This window comes from Sorex araneus, chromosome 2 (assembly GCF_027595985.1).
Source record: "Sorex araneus isolate mSorAra2 chromosome 2, mSorAra2.pri, whole genome shotgun sequence".
NCBI lineage: Eukaryota > Metazoa > Chordata > Mammalia > Eulipotyphla > Soricidae > Sorex > Sorex araneus.
In genome coordinates this window covers 294,104,165-294,119,712 of record NC_073303.1, presented here as the reverse complement: position 1 = coordinate 294,119,712, position 15,548 = coordinate 294,104,165, and the positions used below count along the sequence as shown (strand labels likewise).

The following is a 15,548-nucleotide window of genomic DNA, read 5'->3' as shown; positions in this document are numbered from 1 at the left end:
GAAAATAGAGTAGAGGCCGAAATCTATTATAGAGAATTATAAATAGAGATTAACCTTCTAAATCCGGTTATCCTGGATTTAAGCTTCAAAAATTAATGAAGCGGTAGTGAAGTAGCTCTTGCTTAAAGAGTGAAACCTTTTGTCACCAACTGACATATGACTCATTCATCATTAGGTAGTTAAGGTGTTAACATAATCCCAAATTACCTGCACCTAGTCTGGTTGCAGTGCAATTAGAGTTGGTCTGGCCTTCCTTGTGAGAAGAAAAGAAGAGATCATCACATGCTGAGGGAAAGGCAGCTCAGATAGAGAAGGGACCACCATGTAAAGGGTGCTATGAGGGCCCGCTCGGAATGGGAAATACATGCTGAAAGTAGACTGTAGACCGAACATGATGGCCACTTAATACCTCTGTTGCAAACCACAATACCCAAGAGGAGAGAGAGAGAGAGCAAAAGGGAATGCCCTGCCACATAGGTGGGGTGGGGTGGAGGGGATTGGGTGGGGGTGAGGGGAGGGATGATGGGACCATTGATGGTGGAAAATGGGCACTGGTGGAGGGATGGGTACTCGACCATTGTATGACTGAAACACAAGCACGAAAGTTTGTAAGTCTGTAACTGTACCTCATGGTAATTCACTAATAATAAATTTTTAAAAAGAAAAAAAAAGAGGCCAAAGGAAAAAAGCTAAGGTCACTGAAGAATGACATGTGCTTTTTGATTTAGGGAAAACACAAATGGGCACTTCGGGAAAACACAAATTTGACTTAGGGGAACCACTGCCCTCATTCCATATGGATAGTGAAATCTCCCTTCCCCAGACTGCCTTTATTCTTTGCAAGTCTTTGCCCACCTCTCCCGCCTTCTACCTGGACCCAGTGGAGCCTGGACAGTCTCTGGTACAAGAGCTGTTGCATGATTTGTTGGAATCCCCTGGTTCAGAAAAGCACAGATTTGGGAGTGATTTACTAACAACTCAAATATCTTGTTTTCTGAAACTGTTTTGTTTTTTGCCTTTTGGTTTATTCTACTACTTGGTATCTGATGCTGAAATCCCCCAGGTCATGGAGCTCACTAAATGATGTTCCCCATCTCCTCCTTTCCACTGGTCTCCGGTCTCCCCCCAACCCCACCCCCTCTGGCCCCTGTGGATGCTAAAAGAAGCCAGATGGCCAAGGTCCCCTGGACGCACTGCCACAAGGGTAGCATGAGGTCTTGCCCCTTCACTCCCCTCAGGAGCACCTGCTACTCAGAGCCTTCTCTGGGCTGCCAGCTAGAGACGTGCCAGCTGGAGGCAGAGTTCTGAGGGACACTGGTTCCATGCAGTCTCCTGCTGGGACCTGGGAATCTTGGGGCATGGGAGATGAATAAAATACTCCACTCTACTCAGCCTCTTTCCTATCAGCCTGTGAGTTTCCCAGCTAGAATGTGGCCCAACTCTCCTTTTATTCTTCTTTATTGAGAGGAGGAGGAGGTGGTTAGTCCACACCCCATGGGATTCAGGGGCGATTTCTGATTCTGTGCTCATAGGTGGTGTCAGGAATTTCAACCAGAGCCCTGGGCAAGCTGGCCACAAAGCAAGCGCCTTAAGCTCCATCGCTCTGGACCCTCTCTTTTTATTCCTTTCTCTGCATTTATATGTTTACTCCGAGGGGGTGTGCCCAAGAAACGCTCGGATGTCCTGGGGAGGCAGTGGGCTCCCAGTGATTCTTGGCCAACAGGACCAGTGTTTCAATGTGAGGGCCTGAGGATGCCTGTGATGCTCAGCCCGATAGTGCTCAGGACTACACGGCCACATCGGTGTGTTCAGGGGTCTCCAGGACTACATCCAGAATTGCTCAGGCGGGGCCGACTGCCTGCAAGGCATGAGCCCTAAGCCCTGTATTTCCTCTGCAGTTCCTCTGCATACATTTCTCAGGGAGATCTTTGACCCTCAGCTTCTAGAACCATGACATACTCCCTCCCCTTCAGAAACCACCAAGTGTAAACACAGTGTGGCTGCAAGCCTGACAGTCACCTAAACACATGAATGATCGGGACCGCTCCTCCACCTTCTGCAGAAAACGCATCGTGTGGTTCAAACAGGGCACTGCGTTTGTTCCACGCTGACCATGCAGCCCGGACTCACTGCTCTGTGTAGATGATCACGTAAAATCCTTACAGCAACCCTGTGATCCACAGCCACACTACCACAGCTACAGAGCCACAAACACTTGGAGCATGATACACTTTAGAATGTGCTTTTTATCCAAAGTGCTCCTGGCAGGGCTCAGGAGACCCTATGTAGTGCTGGGGATTAAACCTGAGTTGGCTTTGTGCAAAGCAAGCCCCGCACAGACCGGACCAGGCCTCTAGCCCCTATAGTGCATCATTTCGTTGATTGCCCCCCCTCATCGAAGAGTATGCATTTCTTTGATTAGAACTTTTTCATCTTTTCGGGGCTGGAGCGATAGCACAGCAGGTAGGGTGTTTGCCTTGCACTTGGCCAACCTGGGTTCGATTCCAAGCATCCCATATGGTCCCCTGAGCACCGCCGGGGTAATTCCTGAGTGCAGAGCCAGGAGTAACCCCTGTGCATTGCCAGGTGTGACCCAAAAAGCAAAAAAAAAAAAAAAAAAAGAACCTTTTCATCTTTTCCCTACACATAACATTAAGTTTTGTTTAAATATAAAACAGGCACTGTTTGGGGAGTTTGTTTTGTGTTGGGCACTCGCTTGAGCTGATGAACCATTCCATTGGAGTAGACTTAACACAATCGCAGGGATACTCTGTCCTCCAAAAGCAAACTTGGAGCCTGTGACTTCACACACAACAGATCACCAAACAGAACCTTTGAAACTAGAGGACTTCCAAAGAATCAATAAACCGCTACAGTTATGTAGGTGGTGGCCTTTGGTTTGTCACTCACAGAATCCTGGGATGAAGCCAGAATTAAATGCCTCAGGAGAATGGCTTTTCTCTGGATAGGAGGCAAACTCGTGCAAGGTTTTACGAGGTCAGTGATGGCCCCCGTAGTGTCCTGATCAAATCAAGGCTTCACATGTGCAAGGCCAGTGCTCTACCACCGAGCCACTTCCAGCCCCAGGCCTCACCTCCTCAGGAGGACCAGCCCCGGGACAGGTCCTGCCCATCTTTCCTGCCCTTCAGCTCCTCACCGTGTCTGTTTACAGGCAGTGCCACTCTGTGGCTCTTACATTCCTTCTTGTTCACTTTCTTCTTTTCTAAACCATTTTATTTCTCCACACAGTCTGCATTTTCTCTCTGGGGTTTTGTGAAACTGCCTTTAAAATATATGACTGAGGGAGCTGGAGTGATAGCACAGCGGATAGGGCGTTTGATTCCCAGCATCCCATATGGTCCCCTGAGCACCGCCAGGAGTAATTCCTGAGTGCAGAGCCAGGAGTAACCCCTGAGCATCGACGGGTGTGACCCCCCCCCAAAAAAAAAGAAAGAAAAAAAGAAAAGAAAATATATGTCTGGATTGGAGAGAGCTCAAATGCCTAGTGTGCACAAGGCTCTGAGTTTTATCACTGGCACGTGTGGCCTCCCTTCCCCAAACATTGCCAGGTGCGGCACCCCCAGCACCCCTGGCCCCAAACCGTCAGGCCCACACCACTAGATGAATGTCACTGGGTGAGGTTCCCTGTTCCCTGAGCAGCACTGAGGAGTGTCCCAGACCCCAACAAACATCTAAGCAAAATGCGTTAGTTTAGGCAAAGGCCATGGCCCTAGTGGTAGCGTGCAGGCCTTGCTTGTGTGAGGTCTGGGATCTACCCCGGGCACTGCCTGGCACCCCCAACATCACTGGGTGTACCCGACGCATAGTAAAAATGATTTTTATCTCCATATCATCTTCGCTTCTATGTCCTCTCCCCTGGCGCTCAGCTAGGATGAGCAGTAACCGACTTCATTTCAAGCCCGTCCTTTTCTCTCTCTTAACCACCTCTTCATTGATCATTCATCAGTGCTGGTCTTTCTCCCTGTTGGGGAAGCAATGATTTAGTACAGAGACATTGGGATCCTGGGTGCTGATGGAACTCAGTTACCTGTCTAAGGGGAACCTTGAACAAATGGCTCACCCTTACAAGGGTCAATGTCTTCCGACAGAAATGGAGCTAGAAGCGCAGCTTAAATTATTTTGGAAATGCTTTTTTGGCATGGCAGGGGTTGGGGGCACTCCTAGTGATACTCGGCAGACTGGGTTGGGGGTTCAGTGCTGGGGCTGATATTCAGAGCTGCCTGGGATCAGCGGGGCCACGATACGGCAGTGCTTGGGGAAGTCCAGGCCACTCCTGGTACTTATCAGGTCATGGGGTACCGGGATTCAGACCAACATGAGCAAGTCACATGGCCCTACCCACAGAGTCAGCTCCCCAGCCCCTGAAGATATGGTTTTAAAAGAATCACTTGTAAGTTGGTAGAAACAAAAAAGTCAAATTTGAGACACCCGAGAACTTCTAATTATCCTGCAGACAGAGACATGGAATTTAAAATCAAATTCTAGGTGGGAGGCAATAGACAGAAGAATTATGAAATTTCTGGTTCTACCCCCTCATATTTTGGATGAGAAATAAAGAGGAGAAAAGTCAAGTAGTAAGTATGGGGTTGTCATTCTTTGTGGGGGTGTGCAAGTATGGGCACGGCAGGGAGGGAGTCACAATCAGGCAGTGTTCAAGGGACCATAAATAAATTTAAAAAATAATAAAAGAAAAGTCCAGGTAATGAGGATTGAACACCAGGCTCCTTCCTCCTTTCCTCCTCCTCTTCCTCCTCCTCCTCCTTTTTTTTTACACATTGGTGCTACTTATGAGTTACTCTAGCTTTGATGCTCAGGAGGACCAAACCTAGGCCAGGAGCCTGCTAGGCATGTGCCCTAACCACTGTCTGCTCTCCCAGTTCCAAGCCCCTCTTTTAAAGAGATCTAATAGTGTTCCCCCAAAATCCCACAGACTGCCAAGTTCTGATGGCTCACAAGGCCAGAAGGCAACAGGCTGAGGAAGACCCCGCCTGGCCACACTGACAGAATCTGCTAAGAGGGGCTGGAGCGATAGCACAACGGGTAGGGCATTTGCCTTGCACGAGGCCGACCCGGTTCAATTCCCAGCATCCCATATGGTCCCCTGAGCACCTCCAAGAGTAATTCCTGAGTGTATGAGCCAGGAGTAAATCCTGTGCATCGCTGGGTGTGACCCAAAAAGCAAAATAAATAAATAAATAAATAAATAAATAAATAAATAAATAAATAAATAATCTGCTTCGAATTCTGTACATCTCCCCAATCCTGCATGATAGTGAAAGCCCCGGCATGTTCTCAGAGCTAAAATGAGGGTCTTACAGGTCCTCCAGATCATTCCAGCAGGTGTAGAAGAAAAGCAGCTCTGATAATCTTGAAAAATGGTCACCCAGGCCGGACGCCTAATGAAAGCGTTCCTGACAGCCACTTCCTGCGTGTCTCCTGGTCAGGAGAAGAAAGCAGACATGCCCAGGAGGGAGGTGGCACCTGGGGTGAGGGACTGTGCTGGGAAGACACTGAGTGGCAGCCAGCCTGGTCACTCGGCCTCCCAGGCAAGCATGGTGCTTCGGAGTCAAGTGCTGGCCTTGGTTCCCAGCGTGCCTTGTGTACCAGGGAAATCCCGAAGGTAGTGAAAAGCCGGAGACCCACACTGGGAAACTTTGCAATTTTTAGTGGGAGGTGGGGGGCTTCTTGGGCCACAGTTTAGTGGGGAGGTAGGGGTACTCAGGGCTTCCTCCCGGCTCTGTGCCCAGGGATCACTCCGGCCAGGTGCTCACGGAATCCTGCAATCAGGATCAGGGCAGGATCGTGTGCGTGGGAAAGCGCCAATGGCCAGGCCAGTTGCCCAGTCCTCCTGCCAGCCCCTAGGTGTGCTGGTGAGTGCCTCCCGCGCCACAGGCCAGCTTGCTCACCTGCCAACCTCACCTGCGCTTTCAGGTCACGAGGAACAGGGGCCAGAGTGACAGTACCACAGGTAGGATGCTTGCTTTGCACACATCAGATCCAGCCCAACTCCATTCAATCCCAGGCACTTCATCGGATGCCCTGAGCACCTCCAGGAGTGAGCACTGCCAGGTATGGCCCCCTAAACAAAACAAAATGAAAGTGAGGAAGAGCTCCAGACCCTAAGCAGGATCTTTTATGAACTCGCTGACCCTGGCCAGCCTGCCCCCTCCTCTTTTTCTCTGGTTCCTCCCGCCGCAACAGTGAGCAAGCTCCCTTCTCCTCTCCCCTTCCTCCGCCTCAGGGTGCCAAACTTCTGAAGAAGGGAAGTCAAGCCTTCCCACGCTGAGGATGGATGGCCTCAGATCAAAGACGGGGCCTGCTGTCCCTGCACGCCCCTCCTTTGGGTCCCTCAGTCGCTCCTGCCCTCTCAGCACTGTCTACTCAGCACTGTTACCATCTTTGTTCTTCTGGACAAGTGGCTTCTCCTATATTCCAGTCCTTACTTAACCTTTATCCAATCAGATACCGCGGGTGGATTCTCCAACTCTTTCTGGGAACGGAACTAAGATCCACAATACAACAGTGCTCCAGTTCACTCATCTGGACCGGTGTTTGGATAGAGCGTTGACCCAAGACATAATTGACACAGCCTAGAATATTGATGCAAACCCAGTGGATTTGATTATGATCCTATAAAACACTAGTGGCAACACAAAGACCTTAGAAATCTGCCAAGTTGTCTTAATTTTCCTTCTATGTAATCCGGGGATGGAGTGAAATATGTGTGGAGAAAATGGGCTAAAGGTGGGGAGGATAAATAGGGAGACAGATTCGAAAGAGAGCTTCTAGGTAAGGGGTTTTTGTTTTGCAGCCACACCTGGTAGTGCTCAGGGGTTACTCCTGGCTCCGTACTCAGGAATCACGCCTAACCGGTTTGAGGGGGACCATACGGGGTGCCAGGGATCGAACCTGGGTCAGCCATTGCAAGGCAAAAATACCCTACCTGGGAGTGATAGCACAGCAGGTAGGGCGTTTGCTTTGCACACGGCCAACCCGGGTTCAAATCCCAGCATCCCATGTGGTCCCCTGAGCACCACCAGAAGTAATTCCTGAGTGCTTGAGCCAAGAGTAACCCCTGTGCAATGCCGGGTGTGACCCAAAAAAAGCAAAAAAAAAAAAAAAACCCACCTACCTGCTGTACTATCTCTTCAGCCCCAAGGTAAGGATTTGGGGGCAGGTAAACAAAAAATCGGAGATAAAGGTATGCATCAAATTTTGAAGCCTGGGATTTCAATGACGCTTAATGGACTGCCTAATCAAATCACAAAAGAGCAGATCCCCTGACCATAAGAACCTTGCTGTTCCTTCTCAGCCCCCAGTCTCTCACTAAAGCCAATGATGTTGTTGATCTGGCACTGGCCTGCCAGCAGGATGCCTCTCCCCCAACTGGGCCTGGTTTCCTCCCACCTAGAGCTGGAACGCAGCCCTGCCCGGGCCAAGCTGAGCCCATCTGAGCCGGAGCTCTCAGCCGCGGTCACTCTCTGTCCAGGGAGTGGTCAGCTGTCATCCTGAGCAGTATTCAAAACCGAGGTGTGGTCTGCGCTCCTTTAAGCCGAGGGCTTGGGGCTCCTGGTGAGTCCCCAGATGAGAGTCCTGAAGAAGAGGATGGAGGGGGTGTGCCCCATCAGGGGGGCACTCCTCCTGGGCCTCGCTGTCAGCCTCCTGCTTCCAGGTAAGTGGGGGTGCTGGACAGGGATGAGCAGACGCGGCTCCCGAGCACAGAGACGGTCCCAGAGCTCTGGGTTTGTCCTGGATGAATGTGTGACATGTTTCTGTCCCAATGCCGGGGCTCTGACTTCCTACTGTTGGCAGAGGTGCCACAGAGAGATGCCACTGACCAGGACACGTCGCCCTCTCTCAACCTGCCTGCTCAGGGACCCACCAAACCATTTCTCTCCCCTCCCACCCTTCCTTCCTATTGGCCTTCCATGCGTCATCCTCCACTCCTCTCTCTGTCTCTTTCCCCGGGCCTGGGCCTGGGTGAGAATAGTAGCCACACCTTCAAAGATGCCCTGAAGCCTTAGCACAAGCCCCGGGAGAGTGGGCTGCACCTTGAAGTGGACAGGACGGGGGTTTGGCATCCACCAGAGAACCAGAGCTGCATCCGCTCACCCCTGAAACCACGGGGAGAGAGATGGAGCTGCCAAGAAGCTGGCTGAGGGGGGCGCCACACAGGTAACAAGGGGGACCAGCGTCTGCTTAGAGACCCAAGATCTCCCCTACACCCGCCTTGCTGTGTGACCGGCAGCCTGTGGGTTGTCAGTGATGTCAGAGCTGGAAGGAGGCCCGGGCTCTCATTCTGGGCTCACTAAGCTTGGAGGAGGGCTGAGGAAGTGAGCCTCACGGAGGTAAGCACACGCTCAGAACACCTGGACTGTGCGAACAAGGCAGAGCAGGACGCAGAGCAGATTTTGAGGGCACCCAAAATACAAGGCTAAAGCCACACTGAGCCCCGGCCCCAGCAGGAGGCCTGAGGTGGGGACCCTAGGGCCCCTTTGAAGCACAGCATCAACCGCATGCAGCATGCACGAGGCCTCAGTTTGCATATAGACTGGGGCAGGTTTTGCATGAGGATGAACCCGGGGGATGCACTGACTCAGCTCCCCCCACCCACCCCTAATTTGCCTACCAGAACTGCCCTTCCTCCGGCCCGGGCAGGAAGGGCTTTGTCCTTGGCGCGTCTTGGCCGGAGATGGAGGGGTTTGCAGTGCCTCCCAAGGCCACTCTATTTGCTCTCTCTGTCTCTCTGTCTCTCTCTATGTCTCTGTCTCTGTCTCTGTCTCTCTCTCAGAAAGGCTCTAGCTCAGGGCTGGAGCAATAGCACAGCAGGTAGGGTGTTTGCCTTGCACGCGGTCAACCCGGGTTCGATTCCCAGCATCCCATATGGTCCCCTGAGCACCACCAGGAGTAATTCCTGAGTGCAGAGCCAGGAGTAACCCCTGTGCATCGCCAGGTGTGACCCAAAAAGCAAAAAAAAAAAAAAAGGCTCTAGCTCTGAAACGATAGTGTACAACCCCCACCCCACACCCCGCTCACGGGGCCTCTGCTCTCCACAGGACAAGGCGACACTTTCACCATCAATTGCTCGGGCTTTGACCAGCACGGGGTGGACCCTGCTGCCTTCCAGCCAGTGTTTGACAGGAAGGCCTTCCGTCCCGTCCTCAATTACAGCGTCCCCACCAGGGTCAACATCTCCTTCACCCTGTCCGCCATCCTAGAAGTGGTGAGTCCTGGGTCCACTTTGCATCATTGCTGATGGGGACCGAGCATCCTCTGTCCTGTCAACGCAGCACTGGCCTGGTCCCCAGAGAGCAGTGGGGACCCTCATGAGAAGGCTCACCTAGGAGAAGGGAGACAGAGAAGAATGTTAAAGTGACCTTTTCTTTTTTTTTTTTCCAAGAAGGAGTCACCCCAGTGAGATAGTGCAGTGGTTAAGGCACTTGTTCTGCAGTCAGCAGCCCTGATTCAATCCCCAGCACGCCACAGTACCCTGAGCACTGTCAGGAGTGATCCCTGAGCGCGGAGCCAAGAGTAAGCCCTGAGCATATGTGGGTGTTGTCCCAAATTTTGCCCCCACGACCCCCCCAAAAGGATTAATATTTGAGTCTTGTCCTTCCTGGAATGTTCCAGAATGAATATATCTCTATGTTTATTAAAACCTGAATTCTCAGGGCTGGAGAGATACAGCGGGTAGGGTGTTTGCCTTGCATGCGACTGACCCAGGTTCAATCCCTGGCATCCCATATGGTTCCTGGAGCACCACTAGGAGTAATTCCTGAGTGTAGAGCGAGGGGTAACCCCTGAGTGTAGCTGGGTGTGTGATCAGAAAGCAAAAAACAAAGAAAACAAAACAAAAAACTAACCAAACCTGAATTGTCCCAAGGGGCAGAGCAATAGTACAGTGGGTGGGGTGCTTGTCGGACACATGGCAGACCATGTGCCAGATGCTGCGTTTGATCCCTGGCATTCCATGTGGTCCCCTGAGCACCACTAGGGATTCCTGAGTGCAGAGCCGGGAGTAACCCCAGAGCATTACCGGGGATGGCCCCCAAACAATAAGACAGCACCTTGAATTGCCCCTAGACAAAAGGGGAGAGAAGTAAAAGATACCCCAGCATCTGAAGTGATGCCCAGTGGATTGACAAATGTTGGCAGAGTGGGAGGCGGGCACAGGCCAAAGCTTCTGGCACTGAGGACTCTGGTGACTTGCCTTCCCAGGATGCACATCTCCAGCTCTTGACGTCATTTCTGCGGATGAATTTGGTAAGGCGGGTTCAGTGAAGCAGGCTGGCACCGGGGACACCAGATTCCCTGGGGAGGTTGCGAGTGAGAAATGGTGGAATGGCCACTTGGTTGATTGCAGGCCAGTCCGTGGGTAGGTTCCTCTCGCCTGCGTCAAGGTGCTTTGGGCCCATCCTCAGGTCTGCCTGCGGAAACAAGGCAACAGTGGGCACTTGGCCGACCATATCTGGCAAGATGAAGGTGGGGAGCAGGCTCTGGCCGTCGGAAGCATGAGTGAGGGATGGAGGAAGGGCATGTAGGGAAGAACGGGAAGGACAGGCTGACAGACCAGCTCCCAGCTCTCTTCACTCACCTCTGCTCTCACCACTGGACCGCAGAGATGGGACAACCCTTTCATCAGCTGGGACCCGGAGGAGTGCATCAGCATCAGTAAACTCAGCATATCGACCGAAAACCTGTGGATCCCTGACATCTTCATCATGGAAGCGTGCGTATCCGGGCTGGGCAAGTGAGCATGAGGGCCCCAGCCCAGAACAGCCCAGGCTCAGCAAGGGGGCAGGGCCACAGAGAGATTCAGAGGGGGACCAGGTCTCAGTGTATGATTACACACACACATACAAAGCAGAAGAGAGGAGAGACAGAGACAAACAGAGAGACAGAGATGCAGAGAGACAGAGACGCAGAGAGAGACAGAGACATGAGAGAAGGGGCCCCAGAAGGGAGCATAGCATGGGGATAATTGGGAAGGAAGACAGGTGCTGATTCGGGTCCGTCCACCCCCGATCCCCTGTCCCCAGCAGCATGGACATACATCACTCCCCTCCAGGCCTCAGGGCCTATGTCAACAGCAGAGGTCGGGTAAAGTACGACACGCCGGCGCGGGTGACCAGCGTCTGCAACCTGGACATCTTCTACTTCCCTTTCGACCAGCAGAACTGCTCCTTCACCTTCAGCTCCTTCCTCTACACAGGTGGGTGTGTCGGCCTTGGGCGGCTCTGTAAGATTCGGGGAACGAGAGTTCCGTGGCATAACTGGCTAAGGGGGAGATCGGTGCTTCTCGGGCCCCAAGGATGGTTCGGTGGCTGACAGCACCTGCCTCAAAAGTGCCAGGCCTCCAGGACGAGCCCTGTGCTGACACACGTGCTGAGCAGCAGTCTGGCATCTCTGTTGTTTGAGCCTAGAGGCTTTGCGGCTGGAGATTTATTTCCCCTGGCCTTAAGGCCACAGATTATATCTGGTCACTCTTCAGGTGTGTGTGTGAGCACCACAACTAAAGGGTGTGACCCCCTGGCCAGCACAGCAACTGGAAAAAAAAATACCCAGGAAATACCTCCTCCCACCAACCCATGTGCAAGTCCCACAATAACAAAAAGAACGTAAGCCCAGCATGAGGCTGAGTGTGTGAGTCCATGGGAGGCGGGCTGTGACCCTCGGTCACGGCAGCCACAGCTGTGACCACCACAAAAGAACAGCGGCGAGTAAATGCGTAAAAAGAGACCAATGCTTTGCGATTCTGGCTACCCACTTGGGTATTTTTGTTTGGGGATTTTTATTCTATTTTATTTTTATTTTGGCGTGTCTGTGTTCAAGGTTTACTCCTGGCTCTGCACTCAAGGATGACTCCGGGAGGGGCTCAGGGACCAGATAGGGTCCTGGACAATGAACCCGGGTCAGCCACAAGCAAGGCATGAGCCCTGCCCCCCACCAACCCAAAAAGTTTCCTGTTTTAACATTAGGTTTTCCCTCTCGCTTCCCTCTCTTATGTGGTGATGAGCGGACCCTACACATCTTGTTTTATGTGCACACACTTGACCTCAGCGCATTTAAGTTGTGGTACTTGCAGGGTCCCACTCAGTTGTGTTGCTTTTCACATATGCTGCTAGGGATCACTTTACTGACTCTAGTGCTCACACATCTTAGTTGTGGTGCTCACGGAGGCCAGCTTTCCCCCAGTTCTGCTCTCAACGACCATACTCAGTGCCAGAGATTGAACCTGTGCCACCCAGGTGCCTTGATCCCTGTACTATCTCCCCGGGCCCCCCAGGTTGAGTTTGTGATCTCCCCAGAGAGGCTGATGTACAGGGTGAGGGACCATTATCTTAGGGCTAAGGATACAGCTCAGTAGTTGAGTCCTTGGTTGCTTTGCATGGATGAGGCCCTGGCTTGAATTTGTGGCACCACAAATAAATAAATAAACAAAACCTTACTACTTTAATTCTTTCAAGCAAACCTGTGCCTGCTATGGCAGTGCGTACACTAACATTGTAATGCTACAGAGATTAGCGTGGCCCCTGACATGTAAAAAAATAATAATTTAATGAATAAAAGAAATAAAACAAGCATGAGAGTTAGTACAGGAGCTAATGTGCTTGCCTTGCATGCAACTAATGCAGATTCGATTGCTAGCACCAAACATGGCTCCCAAGCACCAGCAGGAGTGATCCCGGGTACATCTGGGTATGGACCAAAACCCACCAAAACTAAACTAAACTGAAGCAGCAACCTAAGGCTTGGGCTCTTGGAAGACCCCTTCACCTGAGGAGATCCATCGCTCTGACCTATCATTTCCAGCTCAGGCCTTTAAACATACATAGCTCGCCCCCGAGGGCAGAAAATCCACAGAATGGGTGCCACCCAGTGTCCTGAGGCAGATAACAGACATGTGTGCTCTTGTAAGCGTGTTGAGCCACCTGAGTCTGTTTTCACTAAAACCCCAGAAGACAACTGGGAAGTTCAGAAGGAAGTGGGAAAGACTCCAAATGCATTGCCCCTAAGAGTCCCTAACCGGGGCTGGAGTGATAGTACAGCAGGTAGGGCGCTTGCCTTGCACGTGGCCAACCTGGGTTCAATTCTCGGTATCCTATATCCCCTGAGCACTGCCAGGAGTGATTCCTGAGTGCAGAGCCAGAAGTAACCCCTGAGCATCGCTGGATGTGACCCAAAGAGACAAAAAAAGAAAAAAGAGTCCTTTGACCACTTCAATTCATTCCTGTCTCCATGACAAAACAATCAGTGTTGCTGTTCGAGTACGGGAGATGCAGACCCTGAGACCCATTTCTCAGAAAACTGGGAGGCCCTACATTTGTTGACTGGGAAGATAGTTTCGGACACACCCAGTAGTGCTCCAGGGCTATTACAGGCTCTGACCTCGGGAGTGAGTCCTGGAGGTGCTCAGGGGACCAGACGTACTGGTGATTCTCACTGGGACTGACCACACACAAGACAAGCCCCTGGACTCACTCTCCAGAGCCGGCAGCCCCCACTTCTAAAAGACAGAAAGAAAAATGCGTTCCTGAAATGCAGTGGGGAGGAATGGAATTTGGTGGGTAGAACGTTGGGGACCCCCCCCCCAACTGAACTACGCCATCCCTTGCAGTGGATAGCTTGCTGCTGGGCATGAACAAGGCGGTGTGGGAGATCTCAAACATGTCTCGGGACGTCATCCAGACCCAGGGAGAGTGGGAGCTCCTGGGCATCAGCACGGCCACCAAGAAGATGTCGGTGGGCAGCAGCCTGTATGACAAGATCATATTCTATGTGAGCCCAGGGGTCCCTGTTCTGCTTCTGACACCAATGGCTCTGTGATTTTCCTCTTGGTGAAGGAAATCCATCATTCTCACTGGGATGAGAAAGACGAAGCCTCCCGCAGTTCAGCACCAGCTCTCACTCCACCCTCTTCCCTAATTACTCCGATCAAGGAAACCCCTTAGAAGCTGCCTCTCACCTCTGCCCTCTCCCCTGCAAAGAGGACGTGCTTCCGGGCAGCTATAGGTGTCCTGCTCAGAATGGGGCAGTCAGAGAGCTGGTGAACCTCTTTATCCTAGAGTCTACATGGTGTTCCCAGCTTGGACTGGTACCACAATTAGACTCTTCAGCAGAGGGCAGGAGGTCCATCGAGTTAATGCCTGTTGCATAAAGAAATCAACCCCTACTCCAACTAACAACACACAGGCGAGAGCTAGAATGTTGATTGTCTAGGTAGAACCCTCTGATGTTAGTCTTTGCCACTTCTCTGCCCTCTCCTCCCTGCCAGGTGGTCATCAGACGTAGACCCGGACTCTACATCCTCAATCTTCTGGTGCCCAGTAGCTTTTTGGTTGTCATCGATGCCTTCAGCTTCTACCTGCCGGCCGAGAATGAGAACCGGGCGCCCTTCAAGATCACCCTTCTGCTGGGCTACAACGTCTTCCTGCTCATGATGAGCGACTTACTGCCTAACAGTGGCACCCCCCTTATCAGTACGGCCCCTCCTGCATTCTAGAAAAGCAATCAGGGACAGGGAAGGGAACAGGGGAATTGGCTGTCTTACCACCTAAGACAGAGGCTTCTGAGAAGAGATCAGCTCGGGGTGGAGAGGGGGTGGGCAAGACTTTAAAACATGCAAGGAAGAATATGTCCTGCGTTGTTGTACTCCCCTTCGCTTTCAGGCGTGTACTTCTCCCTGTGCCTGTCCTTGATGGTGGTCAGCCTGCTGGAGACCATCTTCATCAACCACCTACTGCACGTGGCCACCACTCAGCCGCCACCCATGCCTTCCTGGCTCTACTCTCTGCTCCTCTACTGCACCAGCCCCTGGAAAGGTTGCCCCACTGCACCTCAGAAGGGAAGCCAGGGTCTCCCTCCCTCTCACCTGCCCGGTAAGGAAGATCCTGCCTCCTTCCCTGACCCTTCTGTCCCTGGGGAACCTGGCTTCTGTGACTCAGTCTTTGTCTCTGCAGGTGTGAAGGAGCCTATGGAATTGGTGGGGAAGGAGGCCAGGCCCAGAGGGGCAGAGCTGAGCAGGAGTCCTGGGTCAGCAAAAGCCCAACAAGAAGATGACGATGCTCACAAGAGACATCTGGTCGACCGGTGGGTGCTGTTCAGCCACCTGATGGATACTCTGCTCTTTCGCCTCTACCTAGTCTTCTTGGCCATCTCCATCATAACAATCATCATCCTCTGGACCACCTAGGCAGACAGCCATGTTCATCTCTCGCTTTGGGCTTTCTCCTGATCTTAGGGTTCCTTTCGAGCCTTATCCCCAGCATCTGCCATATCTTTTGTGTTCCCCAAACTCCAACACAGCCCCACTAAGCAGATTCACAGCAACTTTAGACTATGTCCTGGTTTCTCCCAGACGAGAGTTTTCCTTCCCACGAAACCAGTGTTTTTTCGCCACAGTGACCTCTGACTCCCTGACAGTGGAAGTCTGGTCAGAGGAGGCTCCCCTAGTTGGATACAGGAAATGACTTTCCAGGAAGACCTAGTTCCTCCATAATTCCACGATAGGTCTATGCAAAAGAGGT

General features: G+C 52.0%; 1 protein-coding gene across 1 annotated transcript; it reads left to right on the top strand.

The window, feature by feature from the left end:
* The first annotated feature begins 7,626 nt into the window (after positions 1-7,626).
* LOC101546432 (5-hydroxytryptamine receptor 3C-like) lies at positions 7,627-15,214 on the top strand. Its single transcript, XM_004603271.2, has 9 exons — positions 7,627-7,693; positions 9,078-9,244; positions 10,240-10,284; positions 10,641-10,750; positions 11,064-11,233; positions 13,640-13,800; positions 14,297-14,501; positions 14,691-14,900; positions 14,982-15,214. Exons 1-9 carry the CDS (start codon positions 7,627-7,629, stop codon positions 15,212-15,214), a joined length of 1,368 nt encoding a protein of 455 aa, XP_004603328.2.
* The last annotated feature ends 334 nt before the right edge of the window (positions 15,215-15,548 follow it).

What these genes read in the sequence shown, in the direction of transcription:
- LOC101546432 (XM_004603271.2), top strand. Translation starts at nt 7,627, where the DNA reads ATGGAGGGGGTGTGCCCCATCAGGGGGGCACTCCTCCTGGGCCTCGCT. An exon ending in TGTCCGCCATCCTAGAAGTG is followed by an intron (nt 9,245 to 10,239) that starts GTGAGTCCTGGG and finishes TTGCCTTCCCAG; the next exon opens with GATGCACATCTCCAGCTCTT. An exon ending in ATGACAAGATCATATTCTAT is followed by an intron (nt 13,801 to 14,296) that starts GTGAGCCCAGGG and finishes CCTCCCTGCCAG; the next exon opens with GTGGTCATCAGACGTAGACC.